This window comes from Solea senegalensis, linkage group LG14 (assembly GCF_019176455.1).
Source record: "Solea senegalensis isolate Sse05_10M linkage group LG14, IFAPA_SoseM_1, whole genome shotgun sequence".
NCBI lineage: Eukaryota > Metazoa > Chordata > Actinopteri > Pleuronectiformes > Soleidae > Solea > Solea senegalensis.
The window spans coordinates 24,159,723-24,179,787 of record NC_058034.1 but is presented as its reverse complement, the minus strand read 5'-3'; the positions used below and the strand labels follow the sequence as shown (position 1 = coordinate 24,179,787).

General features: G+C 41.6%; 1 protein-coding gene across 1 annotated transcript in view; it reads left to right on the top strand.

Moving 5' to 3' along the window:
- Window positions 1-20,065, top strand: part of palld (palladin, cytoskeletal associated protein) — an 80,489-nt gene that overhangs the window by 21,112 nt on the left and 39,312 nt on the right. Inside the window, exons 4-10 of the mRNA XM_044043543.1 lie at window positions 13,987-14,162; window positions 14,467-14,536; window positions 16,624-16,741; window positions 18,279-18,341; window positions 18,908-19,049; window positions 19,146-19,169; window positions 19,824-19,943. Of these exons, the coding sequence (XP_043899478.1) occupies window positions 13,987-14,162; window positions 14,467-14,536; window positions 16,624-16,741; window positions 18,279-18,341; window positions 18,908-19,049; window positions 19,146-19,169; window positions 19,824-19,943 (713 nt within the window). The remainder of the gene's footprint in view (window positions 1-13,986; window positions 14,163-14,466; window positions 14,537-16,623; window positions 16,742-18,278; window positions 18,342-18,907; window positions 19,050-19,145; window positions 19,170-19,823; window positions 19,944-20,065) is intronic.

Genomic DNA, 20,065 nt, shown 5'->3' with positions numbered 1-20,065 from the left:
GAAAGAAAGGAGAGAAAGAGGAGACGGAAATGGGATTTGTAGAGAGTTATATAAGTGGATCAGTGACAGTTGAAGAAGTGGAAGAGCAGATTGAATATGAAGCATGTCTGTTGTGGACAAAGGCGGCAGTCATGCACGGCAGGAGGACGGTAATCCAAGAGGATGTGCAGAGGCCGCGCCATAAATCTTTACTCTCTCTGTCTCTCTGTCTCTCTCTGTGTCTCTCTCTGTGTCTCTCTCTGTCTCTGCCTCTGTCTCTGTCTCTGTCTCTCTCTGTCTCTCTCTGTCTTCCACCTCACTGCCAAACATGAACACACCAACCACGACCGCAAACCACCCACCATGACGTCACTCACTGGTTTGGGAACCAGCATTTTGAAGCTTCCTGAGCTACCACAACATGCCAACAGCTCGTACTGTCATTGGTCATACACTAGGGGTGTGATCATCCGTCCGTCCATCCCTCGTCATCCGAGCTCGGGTCACAGGGTTAGCAGCTGTAGCAGGAGGCCCCAGGTTCTCCCAGGCCAGTGAGGAGATATAATCTCTCCATCTAGTCTCTCTGTCCCGATGTCTCCTCCAAGTTGGACGTCTAGGAACACCTAAACACCAACTGAGAGGGCAAATGTTTGACGTGCAGAAGGAAGGGAAAAAGGGAGAGGTTTGTGGGTTCAATGATGATTGTGGTTTATCGACAAAAATAAAGAGAAAAAAATGGCCAACATGATTTAAGAATCCTTTTAAATGCTGCACAAATGAACATGTACAGCAAATACTTTACCAACAAAACTCATCCTATGATCAAAATATTACTGTAATCGGCTCCTACAATGCTCATTTCACCTTCTTGAAAGTACCGTAAATTTCGGCCTATTGAGCGCACCTGACTATAAGCTGCACTAGCTAAATTTTAAAAGAAAATACATTTTGTACATATAGAGGCCGCAAGTCCAAAGTCTTCTTCTTCAGCGCATAATCTTTCCCCACGTCTGTCTCACTTTTGCGTTTACTGCTAGAGAGTGCCCCCCTGTGGCCGTTAGCCAGTAACAATCTATAAATTAGCTGCAGGGTTCAAAGCATGGGAAAAAAGTAGCGGCTTGTAGGCCGACATTTACGGTAGTATGTTTGTAGTGCTCATCAGCCACTCCCTCCTCATCAGCCACTCCCTCCTGCACCTGATCACTAATCAGCCCACTATATAAACTCCTCCCCACGTGCCGTCACTGCCAGATTGTTCTATGTCATTCGTCGTAGTTTCACCAGCGTTTTTTGGACTGACTCCCCGGTATGGACCCCGCCTGTCCCCGACCTGTCTGCTCTGTTCCTGTCCCAGTGATTGACCCAGACTTCCGCCCCTGACTACGGGTTCTGCAGCTCCCCGTCTGTCTTCTGTCTGCTTGCTCAGGTCCATTTCCTGTTCACTGCTTCAGCCACAGGGATCACCGGCGGTGTGCTGCATTTGGGTCGTCTCCCGACCCTTTACAATTATTACACAGTCTAATACGTGAACCTAGTGCATCACTTGCGAACTGTTTTGGTCACATGCACATGAATATTTTGCACTAACTGGATCATAACGATTTCATTTGCGTTTTACACAAAACACTTTATCAAGTTCAGGAACTGGCGAGTCACTCGAGCCTCGAGGGTCTGATCCACAGCTGTGCCGCGAACAGTGAGCACCGCGTCACATTCATGTGTTCACCTGTTACATGACGCTGCTCGCTCATCCCACTTGATAAGGCTCAGCCATTAGTTTACAGTAATCTGCCTCTGGATGAGATGTTTCAGGATCTTAGATCTCGTCCAACGTTGGATTCTTATGTGTCTGCCAGAGTTTGCTGTGTTTGAAGTCGAGCCCCATTCAATTATGTGTGCTGGAAGTGCTGGTGTGTGTGTGTGTGTGTGTGTGTGTGTGTGTGTGTGTGTGTGTGTGGATTGAAATGACGAGCAGCGTTGTAATCTCCATGATACGCAGGTATACACTGCAAAACAACATGCTGTATATGCCACTTTAATCTCACTGTGAACCAACTCTGGACTTTGGTGTGGGAGAGTGAGTGGCAGTAAAAACGGACATTTCCAGTGAGTGTGTCTAACAGTGAGATAAAGTAGTGAACATATTCTTATGATATTGTAGACTTAAAGTAAAGTGAATCTGATTTTATGAGTTGAGTCTGTGTCTTGGGCTGATTTTCAGCTCACACAGCTCACTCCTCTGTCACCACAGTTTGTTTTGTTTTTTTAAAACCGGAACTCTCCCTTTAACGGTGTAAAAGTGTTCATACATATTCTGCACTTGTCCTCATGTCCATGTGACGGGAGGACAGATGTTTGACATCACAACTTTGTCTCAAGTTTATGTTGCTGTTTTTGAGCTCAGTGCTCCAGAGACACTGAGAGACACTGAGAGACACTGAGGGACACTCTGAGAGACTCTGAGAGACAGTGTCTCTTTCTTTGTCTCTGTCTGTGTCCTGTATCAGTGGACTCACGTTGTCTGTGTCCTGGATCAGTGGACTCACGTTGTCTGTGTCCTGGATCAGTGGAGTCCACGTTGTCTCCAGGTGCAGTTTATGACTCAAACTTTTACACAGAAGAAGAAACAAACTTCACCACAAACACACAAACATCTGTCTCCATGACGACCGTGTCAGAGTCTGGCCACAAAACTGAGCAGAGAGACACAGTCTGTAATTCAGATTTTTTATTATTATTATTATTATTATTATTATTATTATTATGACTTTAAACATTCAGGCCGGTGTTAAATGACATTATTTGTATTTTTATAGTTTGAACTTTATATTGTTTTAATGAAATCACAAAGAAAATATGGATTATTTTCTTTTTAGTTTTTTTACATTTTTGTTGCACTTTAAATTGTTTTTACCTTGTTAGTTTTTATCATTGTTTATTTTTATGCTATAAATTCTCTCTCTTTCTTTCTTACTTAAGTTGTAGCAGCAGTTTACAAAGGTAAATATTTGCAGTGACTGATCAATGCCTGTGAATGTGCCTTTATATCAGTCAGTGTGTGTGTGTGTGTGCGTGCGTGTGCGTGTGCGCGCGTGCATGTGTGTCTGTCTGTTACTAACCAGCTGCTGTAAACTGGTTCCTCTCTATTTAGATGGTGACTTGTGTGAGTTATTTTGGTTCAGTTCAGGCATGTGGACTTTAATAAGTAAGAGCTGCTATATTTCACACTCTGTCTGTTCTGTCTGTGTCACACTGTCGTAACAACTGTACCAACTTATTTTCTACCATATTTCATTTGTGTGTGTTTTTAAATTCCATTTTTCCCATTTCCCAAATTCTGTTGTATTTAATATCTCACACTTATTTTAGTAATAAAAATAAACCTATTTATGCAACTTTTCAATGTCTCAGTGCGACGTCAACCTTTTCAATTAAAACACCACATTCAGTAAGTGCAATGCATGACAGGAACTGCAGGGGCAGTAGACCCACTTGTCTCTTTGTACACATAAAAAATCAAAATAATCATGACACGTTGTCAACACAAAGAAGTTTGTGTCCTTATGTTAATCACTCACTCTCATCATAACCTAAACTCTTCCTTTAAATGAATGTTTCTGTGTTGTGATAAATTTGGCAGCTCTGTGGCTGAGCCCCCCCGCCCCCGCCCTCTGTCCTGTGTGTGTGTGTGTGTGTGAGAGTGAGAGAGAGAGAGTCTCAGTGTGTGTCGTGTTGTCAGGAGGAGGAGCTTCCTCTCCTCTGATCACCATCAGTGTCGCTGCTCTAACTCGAGTTAGCGAAGCGTTTGTTACCTGGTGAAGTGACGACACGTGAGGTGAGTGAAGGCCTGAGCCGCCATCTTTGATTGTGATGATGTCATTGTTTACAGGTTTATTCACCGGTTTAGTTTGACTTGATTACTCTTTTACAAGAGCTAAAGTGAACTTTGCTTTTTGTTTTCTCTGCGGAAAAGCATGTGAACGAACAGCTGATGTGCACAGCTATTTTTGAATGAATGAATGAATGAATGTTTTATTGTGTATAATCTCACTGATGATTTAATCATAAAAGGTGGAAATGATTTAGCAAATATCAATAATGATGTTGACGACGGTCACATCATTAAATGGAATGTTTGACAGTTGATTATGATTTTTTTCTCTGAAATAACCTTGACTGATCTTTATTCTGTTCTATGATGTTAGATCATTACAGATCTATATTCTGTGATCTTAGATCTTTACAGATCTATATATACATCTACAATCGTGTGTGTGTGTTCTTGTATTTGTTGCCTCTTTAGGACCTTTTTTGTGCTTTATAGAGACCAAAACCTGGTCCTACTGAGGCAGAACTGGTTAAAGTTCAGATTGTTATAGTTAAAGGTTTGTGACCAGGCTTTGTTTAGTCTGCTGAAATGAATGCAGTGTTCTCAGAATAGCTGCACAATCCAGTGTGTGTGTGTGTGTGTGTTTGTTGCTCAGCTGTTGCACATGTCTGTCACACACACACACATATGCAGTAATGTAGATCAAAGCACCTGTTTGAGTGCAGTCTTGTATGAAAGTAAAGTTATGTTACCAGAAAATGACTTTGGTAGAAGTTGAAGTCACTTTTTTATAATATTATGAACTGATTAATAATATTAATTGTGTTTCAAGTTCTTGTGTTTCAGACACTTCACTCTTAAAATATAAGAAATTAAATCAAATCAAAAGTATAAAAGATGTTAAAGATGAAATGTTTCTGCACTTTAAAGCAAGAAAGTGTCTGATGACAGTGTGTCAGAGATCAAGTGCTGCACTCACTCATTCACTCACTCATTCATTCATACATGATTAAAACCACACACTGGATGATTCACTGTGACATTTGTCTGTTTGGCACCGACTTCATGAACACTCTGTGGAGGAGAATCTGCCAACCTCCTCCTGCTCCTGCTCCTCCTTCTCCTCCTCCTCCTCCTCCCTCCTTCTCCTCTCCTGCTCCTGCTCCTGCTCCTCCTCCTCCTCCTCCCTCCTTCCCCGCTGTTATAATATCCTGAGCTGTTTCCGGTCCGTGTTCACAGAGTGTGTCAGTGTCATGTGCAGCATGTCCACAATATTCCACTGATCTCTGACCTGTCATCCTGCTCATGTTTTTTAACTTTATTCTCATATTATTATTATTATGATTGTCATTATTATATTTTCATTATTACTAGTATTAGTATCATTATTATTATTATTGTTGTTATTATTATTATTATTATTATTATTAGTGTAAGGTCTTTGCACAGCGGACACGAGTATAAAAGACCGATAATTCCGATGTGAATTTTTTGGGAAACAAACACAATGACACCGCTCGTCACCGGTCACTCGCTCTGATTGGTTTGCGTACACAGCTTAGGCAGCATTCACTTCAAAAAGGAAATCATCTTTATTGTCATGATACAAACGATGATCAGAGGTCAACATCACCCATGTGTCCAACGTTCTAACATGGTTTGATGTGAGAGTCTGCAGGAAACACACACACACACACACCGGGAATCGAACCCAGCACCTTCTTGCTATGAGGCAACAGTGCTAACCACTACTAACCAGCGAGACCTCAAAGTATGCCTTTAATGTATGTGCACCTGGGTGACATGTGTTTAATGTGCTGTTGTGGAAAGTTTGATGAATTGCTTCTTCCAGCACTGTTGCTTTCACTCAGCGTCCGTGAGAAGCACGAAACCCAATCTGCTTTCTATCCCGTCCGTGTTCACATGAACCATGTGGAAAATAAAAGCACATGGTTTTGGGTCAGTTTCAGTCGAAGCTCTATTGTAGTTTGTAATTATGTTCCTCGTGTCCAGTTGCACTTTGGTTGACTCGTGTGGTTCCACTGACTCCAAACTGAACTCTGGGAATCAGAGAATCAAAGCTGAGTGGACGTACACGTCAAATGTCTCGCTGTGATCGCTGATTGACTTGTGCTTGTTTTCTTTTTCATTCAAGTCTTTCATTTAGTTCTTTTCTTCTTTTGTTAAACCCTCGTTTGTTTCTTTTTCTCTTCTCTCCGGCTTCCACTGATTTGGCTTTTGTGGTGAAACTGAGCCTGAGCTTCATAAAACACATTTTTCCATCAACAGCAGCAAATAACAACAGGGTCAAACGAGGAGAGCGCCGTGAGGCTGCGCTTTAACTGAACCATCAACCGCCACTGTCTTCATGATGTGACAGGCTGGAGGATGGTGATGTAGGGAACTAGATTTGTGTCAATATTTTCAAACTACACTTTATGAATAGAGCAAACAAAAATCAACCAGAAAATGTAAATAATCGTAAATATCTAACGATTATTATGTCGGACAGCGACTAATAAGCCTGTGACGACTTCCGCTCCATTGAGCTGTCACTCCAAAACTCAGCAGCCAAGGCAGCTTCCTAAGCCCCGCCCATGGTCACAACAAAAAAGTGTTTTCAAACAAATAAAATACAATAGTTTTGAAAGATTAAATCGATGTTTGCATTTTTCTTTGCTTTATTCATAAAGTGTTGTTTGAAAATATTGACACAAATCTAATTCCATATTTGTTCTTCACCATGTTTTTTTTGTTTGCAATTCTGACCATGGGCGGGGCTTAGGATGCTGCCTGATGATTGGCTACAGAGACAACTCTAACATTAGATACTTAGGATTATTGTGTCTGACGTGAACGAGTTCAAAAATGGGTCACAAACAACACAAAAATCGGCATCAGCTTCAAAGTGTTAAATATTTGAACACTTGTTTTTGTATGAAGAGGAAAAATGAAAACTACAGAATGACATGATTTTTGTGGAACTCTAACCACATTCATAACCATCTCTTTAAAAAAACCAAAGACTCTTTTCTTACACACATCTGTACAGAATGGACAATCCCAACACTGACTGATCAGAACTGTAGTTTCTCATCTACACTTGGATAAGAAGCAAAAAACTAGATTCTCTCAATCCCACACTCTGGTCTTTTAAACGTCTCCAGTAGTTTTCCACTGCGCTCTCCCAGGCCGTCTGTCCTCAGTGAAACTCAGTGAAAGAGTGGAAATGTAAATGTGTTTGGGCAGAGTTTGACTAAACACAGAGCAGAGAGAGATCACGACTCATCAGCTCCTCAAACAACATCTTATTAATCAGCCTTAATGATGGACCATTATGCATAATTACTGGGTAAACTTATTTAGAGACAGACGGTAATGTTTATTTAATCCCCTCTCTGTTTCTGTGGAATGTGCTGAGGCCTAAACAACAGAGTTTGAGACTTTTCGAGGTTTTGTTTGACTGTGTTGAGTCACCGCAGTCCAGGAGGCTCAGGAGGAATCCAAACACTGCGAGGGGAAGCGGGGCGTGTTAGAAAAGCAGCGAGAGAATGAAGACAAGGTAGAAATGTGTTGGCAGAACGTGGCTTTACCACCCATTTCCTCTTTTACACAATGACATCGTAAAAAACGATTCAGAACATGTGTTTGACGAAACAGCTGAAGGTAAATACGCCTCACCTCTTCACTCACCCTGAGGCAGTCAGAAGTATTGTGTACATGTCCATACCAACGCAAAAGACACACACAGGTGTGTAGGTGTAGTGACGGAGATGACGTTTGGGACGAGCGTTAAACAGATGAAAATGGAGAATAACTGTCCGTCTGTCTCTGACTGTTTTGACACGTTTTGTCCTCCATCTTGACTTTTATGACGACTTTTTGTCTGATTTATGCGTCAGTGTCGAGGGTGTATACGTCTGCAGAGGTGAACGGCGCCGTTTCATGCCAGAGGAGGGCGTCACCTTAGTTGTGCGAGGTCATGTTTCATGTTAGTGAACACAGTGAAGTCACAGAGGACAGTGTGTGGTGTCTCAGCCTCTGTCTGGATCCTGTGTTTGATGTCCAGACTTCTGTCTGAGCATCTGACTCTGGACAAACGGCAGACGACTCTTGGCCTCCATGGAGATCCGTGGAGAAGGTCTTCCTGTTGGTGCAGACGATCTGTTTCTTATAGTGAACACATGGGTGTGATGTTGGAGGACAGATCCAGACGGGGTTTCCTGTGTTTCAGACTCTGTGAGACGCGGTGACGAGTTCAGGCTTCCCACGGTCATGAAATTCCTGGAAAAGGTTTTTGCCAAAAAGTATGACTCACATAAATCAGATGTGACTCCAAGTTAGCAGTCGCTAACAGGATGCTAATTTGCACAAATATATATATGTATGTATATATATATATATATATATACATACTAACTGTTGTTGTTTTATGCTGCAAATGTAACACAGCAAATGTCCTCATGCGGGACAAACACATCGTGATCATGATCCGTGTCTGTGATGATGATGATGACAGAGTGTTGACTCATGCTCCTCCACCTGTCACTCACTCACTCACTCACTTTCTCTGTGATGTCACAGGTGTGAAGTTTTGTCTGAGTATTTCTGGCTCCGCCCACACTCTATGAAATAACCAGTGGTTTTTACTGAGCCTCTGACAACCGGATGTCCTCGGGTCAAGGCTCTGGAACAGCTGTTCCTCTGGCATTATGGGAAATTCCTGCCCCTCCCCCACCTGTCAGAGCTGAGCTGCTGATTGGCTGCACAGTTTAAGACAGAAGTAGGCCGTGGTGCTGAGAGTGACATCAGTGACAGCCATTTTAGAATAGCAGTGATTTTCAGAGTTGAAGGAACATTTCAGTCCAAACTCCCCACTAGGAACTCAGAAATTCCAACTTCCAATGACAAATGGAATGCACCATCAGAGAGATTTCCGGGGTCCAACCATTGTTCATTTTGTTTCTTCCTTTCTTTTGTTCTTTCTTTCATTCTCTTTTCCTGCGTTCATTTGTTTTTTCTTTCTTAACTCGTTCTTTCATTTGTTCTTAATTTGTTATAAATATTATACGATATCTTTGAATTGATTTGTTAATTTTTTGTGATCAGTTTGTTATTGAAAACATATGAAATATATACTCGCATATACAGTTTTTCTCTTTTTTTTCACACACAGTGAGTACAGACAAAACAGAAACAAAAGCAATTGTATACTTGCACTGAAGTAACAACATTACAAGCCCTATATCCCACACTCCCTCCCACAAGGCGACTTCCCATGTACCTCCCACCCAGGATCTCTCCCCCCAAAGAAATAAAAATAAATATTTAAATAAAAATCAAGGTCGACCGTGCTGCACCCTTTCTTTAGCTAACTCGTGTGCTGCCTCCCAGGCCTGCAAAGTCTTAAGGTTGGCCCTGTGTAAGCGGGCAACAGACCACTCCATCAAAACAATTTCAAGAAACAAATTAGTCCACTGCTGCCAAGCCAAGGAATGTGGAGGTTGCCACCTCCAGCATCTTCTTGGCTGCGGTGAGACCGGCCCATAGAATACGTCTATGCTGCAGGGATAAATTTAAAGAACAGTCGTCACAAAGCCAAAATAAGCCCGGGGAGACTTGATTTGTGAGAGATATTTCTTTCCGGAACCTAACCACATCGGGGCACTCCCAGTAAACATGCAAGAATGACCCCTGAGCATTGAGTGGACAAAGATCGCAATTCGGAGATGTGATGATCTTCATAGAATAACGCCTCCTGGGGTTGAGGTACATCCTGTGAACATACATAAAATGTATCAACTGATGGATGGCGTTTTTGGATGTACCACGGAGTTTTTCCACACTGTTTCCCAGCCTCTATCTTTTGGCAGAGACAGCCCCCCTAGTGTCTTGTCTCGCTGGAGAGATTTTATAGGCGTGGCCTCTTTCCTTTCCATATGAATTTAGAAACTAATGACTGAAGTTTATCCCAATATCCCAAAGGGGGAGCGAGAGGGATCATAGAAGCATAAAAATTAACACGAGGGAGTATATCCATCTTAACTATTGCTATTCGGGCTTGAATTGAATTTGGGAGATTCGACCACAAAGTCCTTCTCTACCTGACTGTATATACCTTGATAATTTTTTATAGCAATGGACGACGTGGAAGGAAAAACTCCTACTTACTACTGGTATATGGGACGGCAGGGGAACATGAGATGCAGCTGAGCACTGACATTGTCCAGTTAATTTTGTATCCAGAAAGTGAGCTGAATGAATCAAAAGAGGAAAGCAAACCAGCACTACCTACATAGAGAAGGACGTCATCAGCATACAATGATATACGCTGCTCTGTGTAACAAAAAGTGATGGGATGTTCTGATGGATGTTGTCTTATTTTCTGTGCCAATGGCTCGAGAGAAATAGCAAAAAGTAGGTGTGAAAGGGGGCAGCCCTGGCGAGTGCCACATGATATTGGGAACTGGGTAGAGCAGACGTGGCCTGTGCAGACCATTGCTGAGGGATTTGCGTATATAGCCTTAACCATATTAATAAAATGCATACCTAGTCCAAATGTGTCCAACATAGTCCAAAGATATTCCCATTCCAACCAGTCAAACGCGTTTTCAGTGTCCAGCGATAAAATCGAGCAAGGGGAATCAATACTACTAGCTGTATGAATGATGTGTAACAGATGATGCACATTATCAGAAGCTAGGCGAGTTTTAATAAAACCAGTTTGGTCATTATCTATAAGTTTTGTAAGGTGTTTCTCCAACCGGGTAGCCAGTACTTTAGCATATAATATAACAGCCCCATTCAGGAGGGAGCGAGGTCTGTAATTACCACATTTAGTTAAATCTTTATTCGGTTTGTGCAGGACTGTAATTACAGCTGTGTTAGAGCTAGAATTGAATGCACCCTTAACAATGGCAGTATTAATCATGTCCAATAGTGGTTTACCCAGTACATCCCAGAAAGCAAGGTATAGCTCAGGTGGAATTACATCCCACCCTGGAGACTTGCCCTTCTTCATATTAACAAGAGCCTTCCTCAACTCTTCTAGAGACATGGGGATATTGAGTGATTCTGATTCGATATCAGACAGAGAAGGTAAATCAAGATCCTGAAAAAAATCTGCACATGCCTCCTTCTCAAGGGAAACTTCAGAGTTATAGAGAGATGAGTAGAAAGACTTAGATTTAGAGTTGATATTGAGTTGCTAGGTCTGGCACCATTTAAATAATATATTCATGAGTTCAACTCAGTCCTTGTCACAGTTCTTCTGCCTTGTAATGCCTCAGAGTATGTGACTTGTTGTTGCGCCTCTTGCTGGCTGAGAATGTTCTCCAATTCAGTTCAATCTTGTTGAGTCTACTCTTGTTAAGATGAGACGAGAATGAGATTGAGGAGTTCCTAATACAAACCTTTATAGCATCCCATAAAACAATATGGATCATCTACTGAACCGGCATTGACGTCAATAAAGGTGCTAAACTTTTCTTTGAGAAACGTACGAAAATCTCCATTTTTTAGAAGTGCAATATTGAACCGCCAACGTGGAGCTCTAGGAGGTGTGCCTAGGAGTGTGAAGCGCGAGAGAGATGTGGGGTTGATTGATAGTGCAGTAAAGGTCTGTTAAGCTAAATACTGACAAAAAGTTCTGAAAATCCCTTAATGCTTGGAACTGTGTGGCCGTGGAGCGCTGAACAGATTTATCCAGTATCATGTTTACAGTACAGTTCATGTCTGCACCAAGGATAAGCGAGAAATCCCGAAGATGTAATAAGACTTCTGTTAAGTTGGGAAAGAACTCTGGTTCATATTGGGATGGAGCATAAACTGAAATTTGCGTCCAGATATAACGGTCTTAATTTAGAAATCCTACCATCCACACTACCAAATTGTCCAAGAATAGTTATTGAGAGGTTACTTCTCAGTACAACTAATGAACCCCTAGTTTTGGTGGCCGCATAATAATGTTTGTTTGAAAATCGTCGGACTTCTATATTTCTTAAGTGAGACTCCTGTATAAAGGCAACATCCACATGCTGTCTGCATAAAAGGTCCAAACAAGCTGTACGTTTAATTTGACCATTCAGCCCATTTACATTACAGCTGGTTACATGCATACTATTCATAGCAACAAATAGAGGTTAGTATTGTGGTACGCACAAGATATAGAGTGGAGAAACAAACTACGATACAGCTGAGGGAACAAAATGTGAAACTAAAGTGTCGAGAGAGATCCATCCCACCCCAAAACCCCTGTCGCCATGAACCCGGCACTCTCCAAAGAATGAGAAAGGGCATGAAAACAAAAACCCACACAAAAGTAAAAACATACAAAACCATAACCTAAAATTGACTCTTCCTGTGGAGCCTAACTTCCCTCCACAAGTTGGACCTGTGATCCTCGGGTGGCGTGTTCCTTCCCTGCGCGCGGGCCGCTTTCAGGATCTTGGGAGGCACCTACACGGTGTACACGCATTATTTCAACAGAGCCCAGGTTAGGAAACCACCGTGGAATCGCATCTGAAAAGAAAGCAAGAACATGCAGTGTCTCTGCGTTTTCAGGGACTCTGTGTAAACGTAGGTTATCCCTGCGTGACCTATCCTCCATATCAGTAAACCTGTCCTCCAGCTAAACATGCTGTGCTGCCAATTTGCTCACCGACAAAGAGAGCCGACTGTCCACCTCAACCAAACAAGGCTCACCCTTCTCCATATACTGTAGTCCATACACTTCGAAATATCTGCCTGCATGGTAACCATCTCGCCACAGAATACCGCGACCTGTGCATCCACCAGAGCTTGTGACACCACGTCCTCCACAAGTGTGGGAATCGCCTCCTCCTGCTAGCTTAACTAGCTTGACGAGCTCCTCATCGTCAGCAAAACGAGTTGTTGCCGGCTGTTTGTTTTTCGCTTTTCTCGAGCTTGACGACATTCCGTGTGAACAAAGTTTCCACAAAACAAAAAAAATTCACAGAGAGCTAAAAAAGTAGCATTGGGTATTAAAATAATGATTAAATATTGGGGGGTTTTGTTGAGTGACGAAACGAAGCGTCTACATCCCTCGTGATGATCACGTGACTCCCTGATTTGTTCATTTTGATATGAATACTAGGTCTGCAACAATGGATTGATTATTAACAGGATTACTAATAACTAACTTTAGAAAGTATCTTTCAGCTTAAATGTGAATATGATCTGGTGTCTTTGCTCCCAAAAACAAATGAATCATTAAAGCTGAATCATTTTGGTTTGCTTTGTTTTTGAACTCATAAATAAATAAATAAATAAATAAATAAATAACAAGTGTGTGGTGTGGTTCTTATAATGTAAATTATAGACCAGTGTGTGTGTGTGTGTGTAATGTGTGTCCAGGTATTACTGATGTTGTGGGGACCTAAACCTGTTTCCACAGTCACATCATGGGGACTTGTCTTCCTTGTGGGGACAAAATTTAAGTACCCATAACGTGAATAACTACATTTTAAGGTGAAGATATGTTTTAAGGTTAGGTTGAGGTTAGGGTTAGGGTTAGTTAGCAAGTCTCCAGGAAATTAATGTAAGTCAATGCAATGTCCCCTCAAGTCATGAATGTCGAACGTGTGTGTGTGTGATGGGTTAATATTATAAGTTATACTGGCAGGTCTCCATTATATTTGTTAAAGGCATAATTACGTGTAATTATGTTTTCCTATAAAAAAGAGTGATGGCCTTCACTTGTCAAATAATATTTTATTGCACGGATGAATGGCTTTCATGACTCATGAGTCTGTCTATAATATTCCTTCACTGGAATATGTATTTCTTTTGGCAGCAAGTGGAACATAAATAACACATAGTACAGAAAAAAAGATATCTTATATATGTATAAAATATATATATATATGTATGTGTGTATATGTATTATATATATATATATATATATATATAAGTGTGTCAGTCCAGAAAAAAGTCCATCTTTCTTTAGAATGTGTTTAAGAAGTGAGTAAATCTTTTTTCTGTCTGTGAATTCCTCACTTTTCACACATGCATAAATGTAAACACGGTTCAAACATATCATTCTGGCATCGATGCTCATCACACTTCTTATAAACGTGGCACATGAATCCAGCTGTGGCTCAGTTGATTGTCTGGTGATTACGATGTCGTTATCGTAGTTTATTTCTTTTCCTCACCAGGTGGTTCTGTGAAGGCCGTGAGCTGCACAACTGTCCCGACATCCAGATCAGCAGAGACGCTGACCAACACACTCTGGTTATCACAGAAGCCTTTGAGGACGACACGGGACGGTACACCTGCGTGGCGTCCAACAGTCTCGGAGCGGACAACACGTCCGCAGAAGTTTACATAGAAGGTCAGACATTTCATTTGACCTTTCTGCATCAGGATTAGGGATTATCAATTAATCTAGTACTGGTTTGGTTCAGAAAATGTCAGAAAATGTAGAAAAATGTTGAGAAATGTTTTTCAAACCTGGAAATGACTGAGATTTGCCTTTTGTTAAAAAACTAAATACTTCAGTGATGGGTGAGATTTTGTTAAAATGTCCTTTCTGTACAGGATTATTAGGAAACTAAGACAATTTCAAAAAGCAAAGCCTTTTTTCCTTTAAGTTTGTCATTTATTATCATTTTTAAAATAAAACCGTCCTCCTGCAGGAGCTTCGTCTTCAGACTCAGACGGAGAAGGAGGAGCAGCGTCCAAGTCCAGATCAGGAACCATGTCTCAGTAAGTTTTTCTGTGTGACCTCCTGTGACCCTGTGACCCAATGAACCTTTGACCCCTGCACAGGTTAAAGTGATCCCTGCAGTAGCTAATCAGGTGCTGCCTGTTCCAATTTAACCTGGCCCTTAAAATGCCCCAGAGGAGCCATAATAACCCGGGTCCTGTAAAAGTTTAAATAATGAGAGGTCTACAAAATAACCCAGGGGTCCTGTAAAAGTTTAAATAATGAGAGGTCTACAAAGGTTTCATTGTTCCAGACTCTGTCAGGTTTGTCTGCTACAAAGGTTTCATTGGTCCAGACTCTGTAAGGTTTGTCTGCTACAAAGGTTTCATTGGTCCAGACTCTGTCTTTGTCTGCAAAGGTTTCATTGGTCCAGACTCTGTCAGGTTTGTCTGGTTTCATTGGTCAGACTCTGTCAGGTTTGTCTGCTACAAAGGTTTCATTGGTCCAGACTCTGTCAGGTTGTCTAGGTTTGTCTTCTACAAAGGTTTCATTGGTCCAGACTCTGTCAGGTTTGTCTTCACACTCTGGTTTGTCTCTGGTTTCATTGGTCCAGACTCTGTAGGTTTGTCTGCTACAAAGGTTTCATTGGTCCAGACTCTGTCAGTTTTGTCTGCTCAAAGGTTTCATTGGTCCAGACTCTGTCAGGTTTGTCTCTGCAAAGGTTTCATTGTTCCAGACTCTGTTTTGTCTGCTATTTCATTGGTCCAGACTCTGTCAGGTTTGTCTGCTACAAAGGTTTCATTGGTCCAGAGACTCTGTCAGGTTTGCTCTACAAAGGTTTCATTGGTCCAGACTCTGTCAGGTTTGTCTGCTACAAAGGTTTCCACACAAGGTTTCATTGGTCCAGACTCTGTCAGGTTTGTCTGCTGCAAAGGTTTCATTGGTCCAGACTCTGTCAGGTTTGTCTGCTCAAAGGTTTCATTGGTCCAGACTCTGTCAGGTTTGTCTTCTACAAAGGTTTCATTGGTCCAGACTCAGGTTTCTCAAAGGTTTCATTGGTCCAGACTCTGTCTTTGTCTACAAAGGTTTCATTGGTCCAGACTCTGTCAGGTTTGTCTGCTGCAAAGGTTTCATTGGTCCAGACTCTGTCAGGTTTGTCTGCTGCAAAGGTTTCATTGGTCCAGACTTGTCAGGCTCTTAAAGGTTTCATTCCAGACTGTCCACAAAGGTTTCCGACTCTGTCAGGTTTGTCTTCACAAAGGCTTGGTCCAGACTCTGTCAGGTTTTTGTCTTCTACAAAGGTTTCATTGGTCCAGACTCTGTCAGGTTTGTCTTCTCCAAAGGTTTCATTGGTCAGACTCTGTCAGGTTTGTCTTCCAAGGTTTCTTGGTCCAGACTCTGTCAGGTTTGCTGCTGCAAAGGTTTCATTGGTCCAGACTCTGTCAGGTTTGCCTGCTGCAAAGGTTTCATTGGTCCAGACTCTCAGGTTTGCCTGCCAAAGGTTTCATTGGTCCACTCTGCATGTTTATCTGCTGCAAAGGTTTCATTGGTCCAGACTGTCAGATTTGTCTTCTACAAAGGTTTCATTGGTCCAGACTCTGTCAGGTTTGTCTTCTACAAAGGTTTCATTGGTCCAGACTCTGTCAGGTTTGTCTGCTACAAAGGTTTCTCTGGAATATTGACATCACTCCTGCTTCCATTTCTTATGTAAATGTAACGCAGCATTAAATACACACAAATATCCACTTACAGTATACACACAGCGCCCCCTTCCTGGCAACAGAAAAATGACATGTTTCATGTTGAATTTCAATGGTTTAACATGGAACGTCTGAAATATGTGACTTTTTGCAGTGCTGCAGCGCCACATAGTGGACACAGGGCATTAAAACATGCATGCATCTTCTCCTCTCCACTGGAACAAGAACATGCTCAGTGTTGTGTATATACTGTACATCTGCCTCCAGCTGGATTAATCCTCCTCTGTTTACTCGCTGCAGCCAACATCACATCTAAACAACTCTCTTTCATTCAAGTCTCATATTTTTCTTGTCTTTCTTCTTCTTTTTTTTTAGCTAAAAGCACAAAGATTCCAGGAAGAATGTGTTGAATCATAGAGTGATTTTATGTTTGTGTTTGTTTCCAGGGTACAGAAGAAGACCACTTCAATGTCGCTAACCATTCGGTCAGCATCGCCTAAAAACATTGATGCCCTTCCTCGTCGAACCACCCTGGTCCAGTCCCTGTCTCAGCCCACACAGCGGGTAAGCTACCAAGCTAACCCAGTCTTTTAAGACCTGGAACCAGACTAATGTTTGAAAATCTATTGTTTTTTTTATTATTTTTGGGTTCCTGTGGTAATATGAGGTACTGACTCACAGTTGGACACATTTAGGGCTCCAACAATTCATTGAAAAATCAATTAATAATCAATTACTAAACTAATCGTCGACTATTTTGCTAATAGATGAATAATTTTGAGTGTTGAGAGTATTTTCTTGTTTCTTTGCTCCATAAAACAAAGAAATCATTAAAGCTGAGTCATTGTGGTTTGAGAACATCGTCATTTTTAAGTTTAGCAAACACTCATAAACTTCTTTTTGCATTTTATGGTCCAAAAAACTTAGCGATTAATCAAGCAAACTCGACAGATTAGTCAATTACAAAAATAATCAGCAGGGGCACAAAAACAGATTTTAGCCACATAACAACAGCTTCATCTGCTTTTTTTCACAAGAAAAAGGAAGTTTGCGTCACTTTTAGGGATGGGAACGACGCAGCATTGTGAGAGTCGATTGTCAAGGCCCCCGTGTCGAATTTTTGTCGAATTGCCGGCCTTTTTTTTTTGTAAAGCAGCAGCGCAGAGGGTGGAAAATATTCTACACTGTACTACTTAATTTTAAACTCATGGCTGTAATGTCCAATATTGACCATCAAAGCAGTGACCAACAACTAATCGAAACTAAAAGAGATCAATCACGCTGATCTAATCACAAATAAAATCAAACAGCAGTGAGAGTAAAATAGGTGATCGAGATGTGCGGGTGAGCTGTAATGTCATCCGAAAAAAGTCCTCTCTCTCGCTCCCACACCAAACCTCATAGAGAAAATCAGTGATTTTAACATCACACACAAACACACACACTGCTGCCTCCATCACTAGGTTCAAATGTCTTATTTTGTCACATCAATGTTTGAAATCCAACGTTCAGATTGACCTCAGTGACACAAAGTGACCACACAAGGCAGCAGAGGACCAGCAGCTGCTGTGTCCCCGCAGCTAAAATTACTGATGGACTTTGGTGTGGGAGAGTGAGTGGTTTACAAAGTTCAGTTTCCTGTTGGAAAAGTGTGTCTAACAGTGAGATAAAGACGTGAACATGTTCTGAAGATATAATGAAATGAAAGTGACACAGATTTTACAAGTGTTTGTCAAACTATCACATAAACAGAATTAGAATGTGTCTTTGTTTGTGTTATCTAGCTTACGTCCATGTAAAACCTCTTTTTAATGTTGTCCACTTATTTGTGTTTGTGTTGTTTTGTGTGGTGTTTGTGTTGTGTTGTGTTGTTTTATGTTTGTGTTGTTTTATGTTTGTGTTTGTGTTTGTGTTGTTTTTGTGTGGTGTTTGTGTTGTTTTGTGTTTGTGTTGTTTTGTGTGGTGTTTGTGTTGTGTTGGTGTGTTGTGAGGTGTGCTGTTGTATTCGTTTTTGTGTTTATGTTGTGTTGTTTTGTGTGGTGTTTGTGTTGTGCTGTGTTGTTTTGTGTGGTGTTTGTGTTGTTTTGTGTTTGTGTTGTAGATGCAGAGCCCACTGTCATCACTGTACAGCTGTGACGCGTCAGGTCCCCCTGTCTTCACCAAGGTACGTCTATACACACACACACACACACACACACACACACACACACACTTCAAACTTTACTAAAGACTCAGTAGATCAGGGGCGTCGAGGACCGATGAGGGGGCCGGACTAGAGAAAAAAAGTGTTGCTGGGGAATAGGATGCTTAAAATTACAACCCAATATTCTGTCACTAGTATCACAATAAAGTTCCTCATGATTTCACAGTATTTCAAAGTAAAGGTGCTTGTTTTGTTATGGAATGATAATAATGATAATGATATGTATACTTTACAATAACAATAAATCTATTATATATGACATAAATCAAACGCTTAGAACATTAAATATCACCTGTGTTTTTTAACCTGGACGTAAACAGTTATCATGGACCGGGTCACATGCAGGATTTCTGTATGTTTGAATTATTGACTTTAAAGAAGCAGTTGTTAAAGTGTCAGCATTAATAAAATGACTTCAAATCACTTTACACAGATTCAACCCATGATTATTTGCTGGAGTTGATTTGAATTATTAACATTATTCATGTTTTTGTGTCCTTTGATGATTGGAACTTTTATATTTGCAGTTCTTGCAGGACGTGCAGGCATCTGAAGGTCAGGTGGTGGTTCTGGAGTGCAGGATCCGTGGCAGTCCTCCCCTGCAGGTGCGATGGTCCCGGCAGGGAGAGGAGATCCTGGACTCCCCGGATTTCCGTATTCTCCAGAAAAGTGAGACTCACTGGAGATGAATGTTGTTGTTGTTTTTTCTTCTCAGCACTAAATTTAAAATCCACATTTCTTTTCTTCTCTTCCTCATGAACCCAGAGCCTCGATCTGCAGCTGAACCAGGTACGTAACTCTGCTTTAGATTAATGCTGGAGGATTATTTTGCCTTCAAACTAGAAACTAGATCTGCTATCGAAGGGATTATTTGGTCAATTAAACCACTCACTCTCCCACACCAAACCCCAAAGAGAAAATCAGTGATTTTTTTCAGTGATTGGTGATTCAGTGATCCTCTGCTGCCTCGTGTGGTCAGTAAAAGCTGTCAAATGACGAGTTAGAGACATCATAGACGAGGTGAAGCCTCTGATGTCTGAGTTTTAGGAAACATCTGCCACAGTCAGAGGGAAACACTCGCCTGCACGCACACACACACACTTCAGGTGTTACTTTCAGGCTGTGAGTCACTCACACGTCTTTGAACGTTGGTGTTTTATTATTTATGTGTCTGTCTTCAGGAATGGTCACATGACTCACAGTCTACATGAATCCGCGTTGATAAGTCGTCTTTCTCACGTCTCACTGTGTTAGAAAAACTCAAACCTCCGCCCAGGTAAAGCTGTAGTACGTAACTTCTTGAGTCCACTCTCTGTATATTCCAATAACAGCCGTGGGCGGAGTCTTGTCCCCTCTTTTGTGAATAAAGTTTGTCAGTGGATATCTTGTGGGAGGCGCTAAGGAAATATGTTTTTACATAATCCTTTGCTAACATTGATCCAGAGGAGATCTGTACGCTGGTCATCGCTGAGGCCTTTCCAGAGGACGGAGGTCTGTTCTGTTGCTCCGCCTCAAACCCGTACGGCTCCATCAACAGCACCGCCCACCTCACTGTCGCTGCAGGTGAGTCGAAACCCCTGTGGGAGGAGTTAGTGACAGTTTTATTATCGTTAACATCATTATGGTGAATTTAGCAGGTCTGTTTTTCTTCAGAGTTTTCGTGTCACTGTATGAAGTTTTTGCGG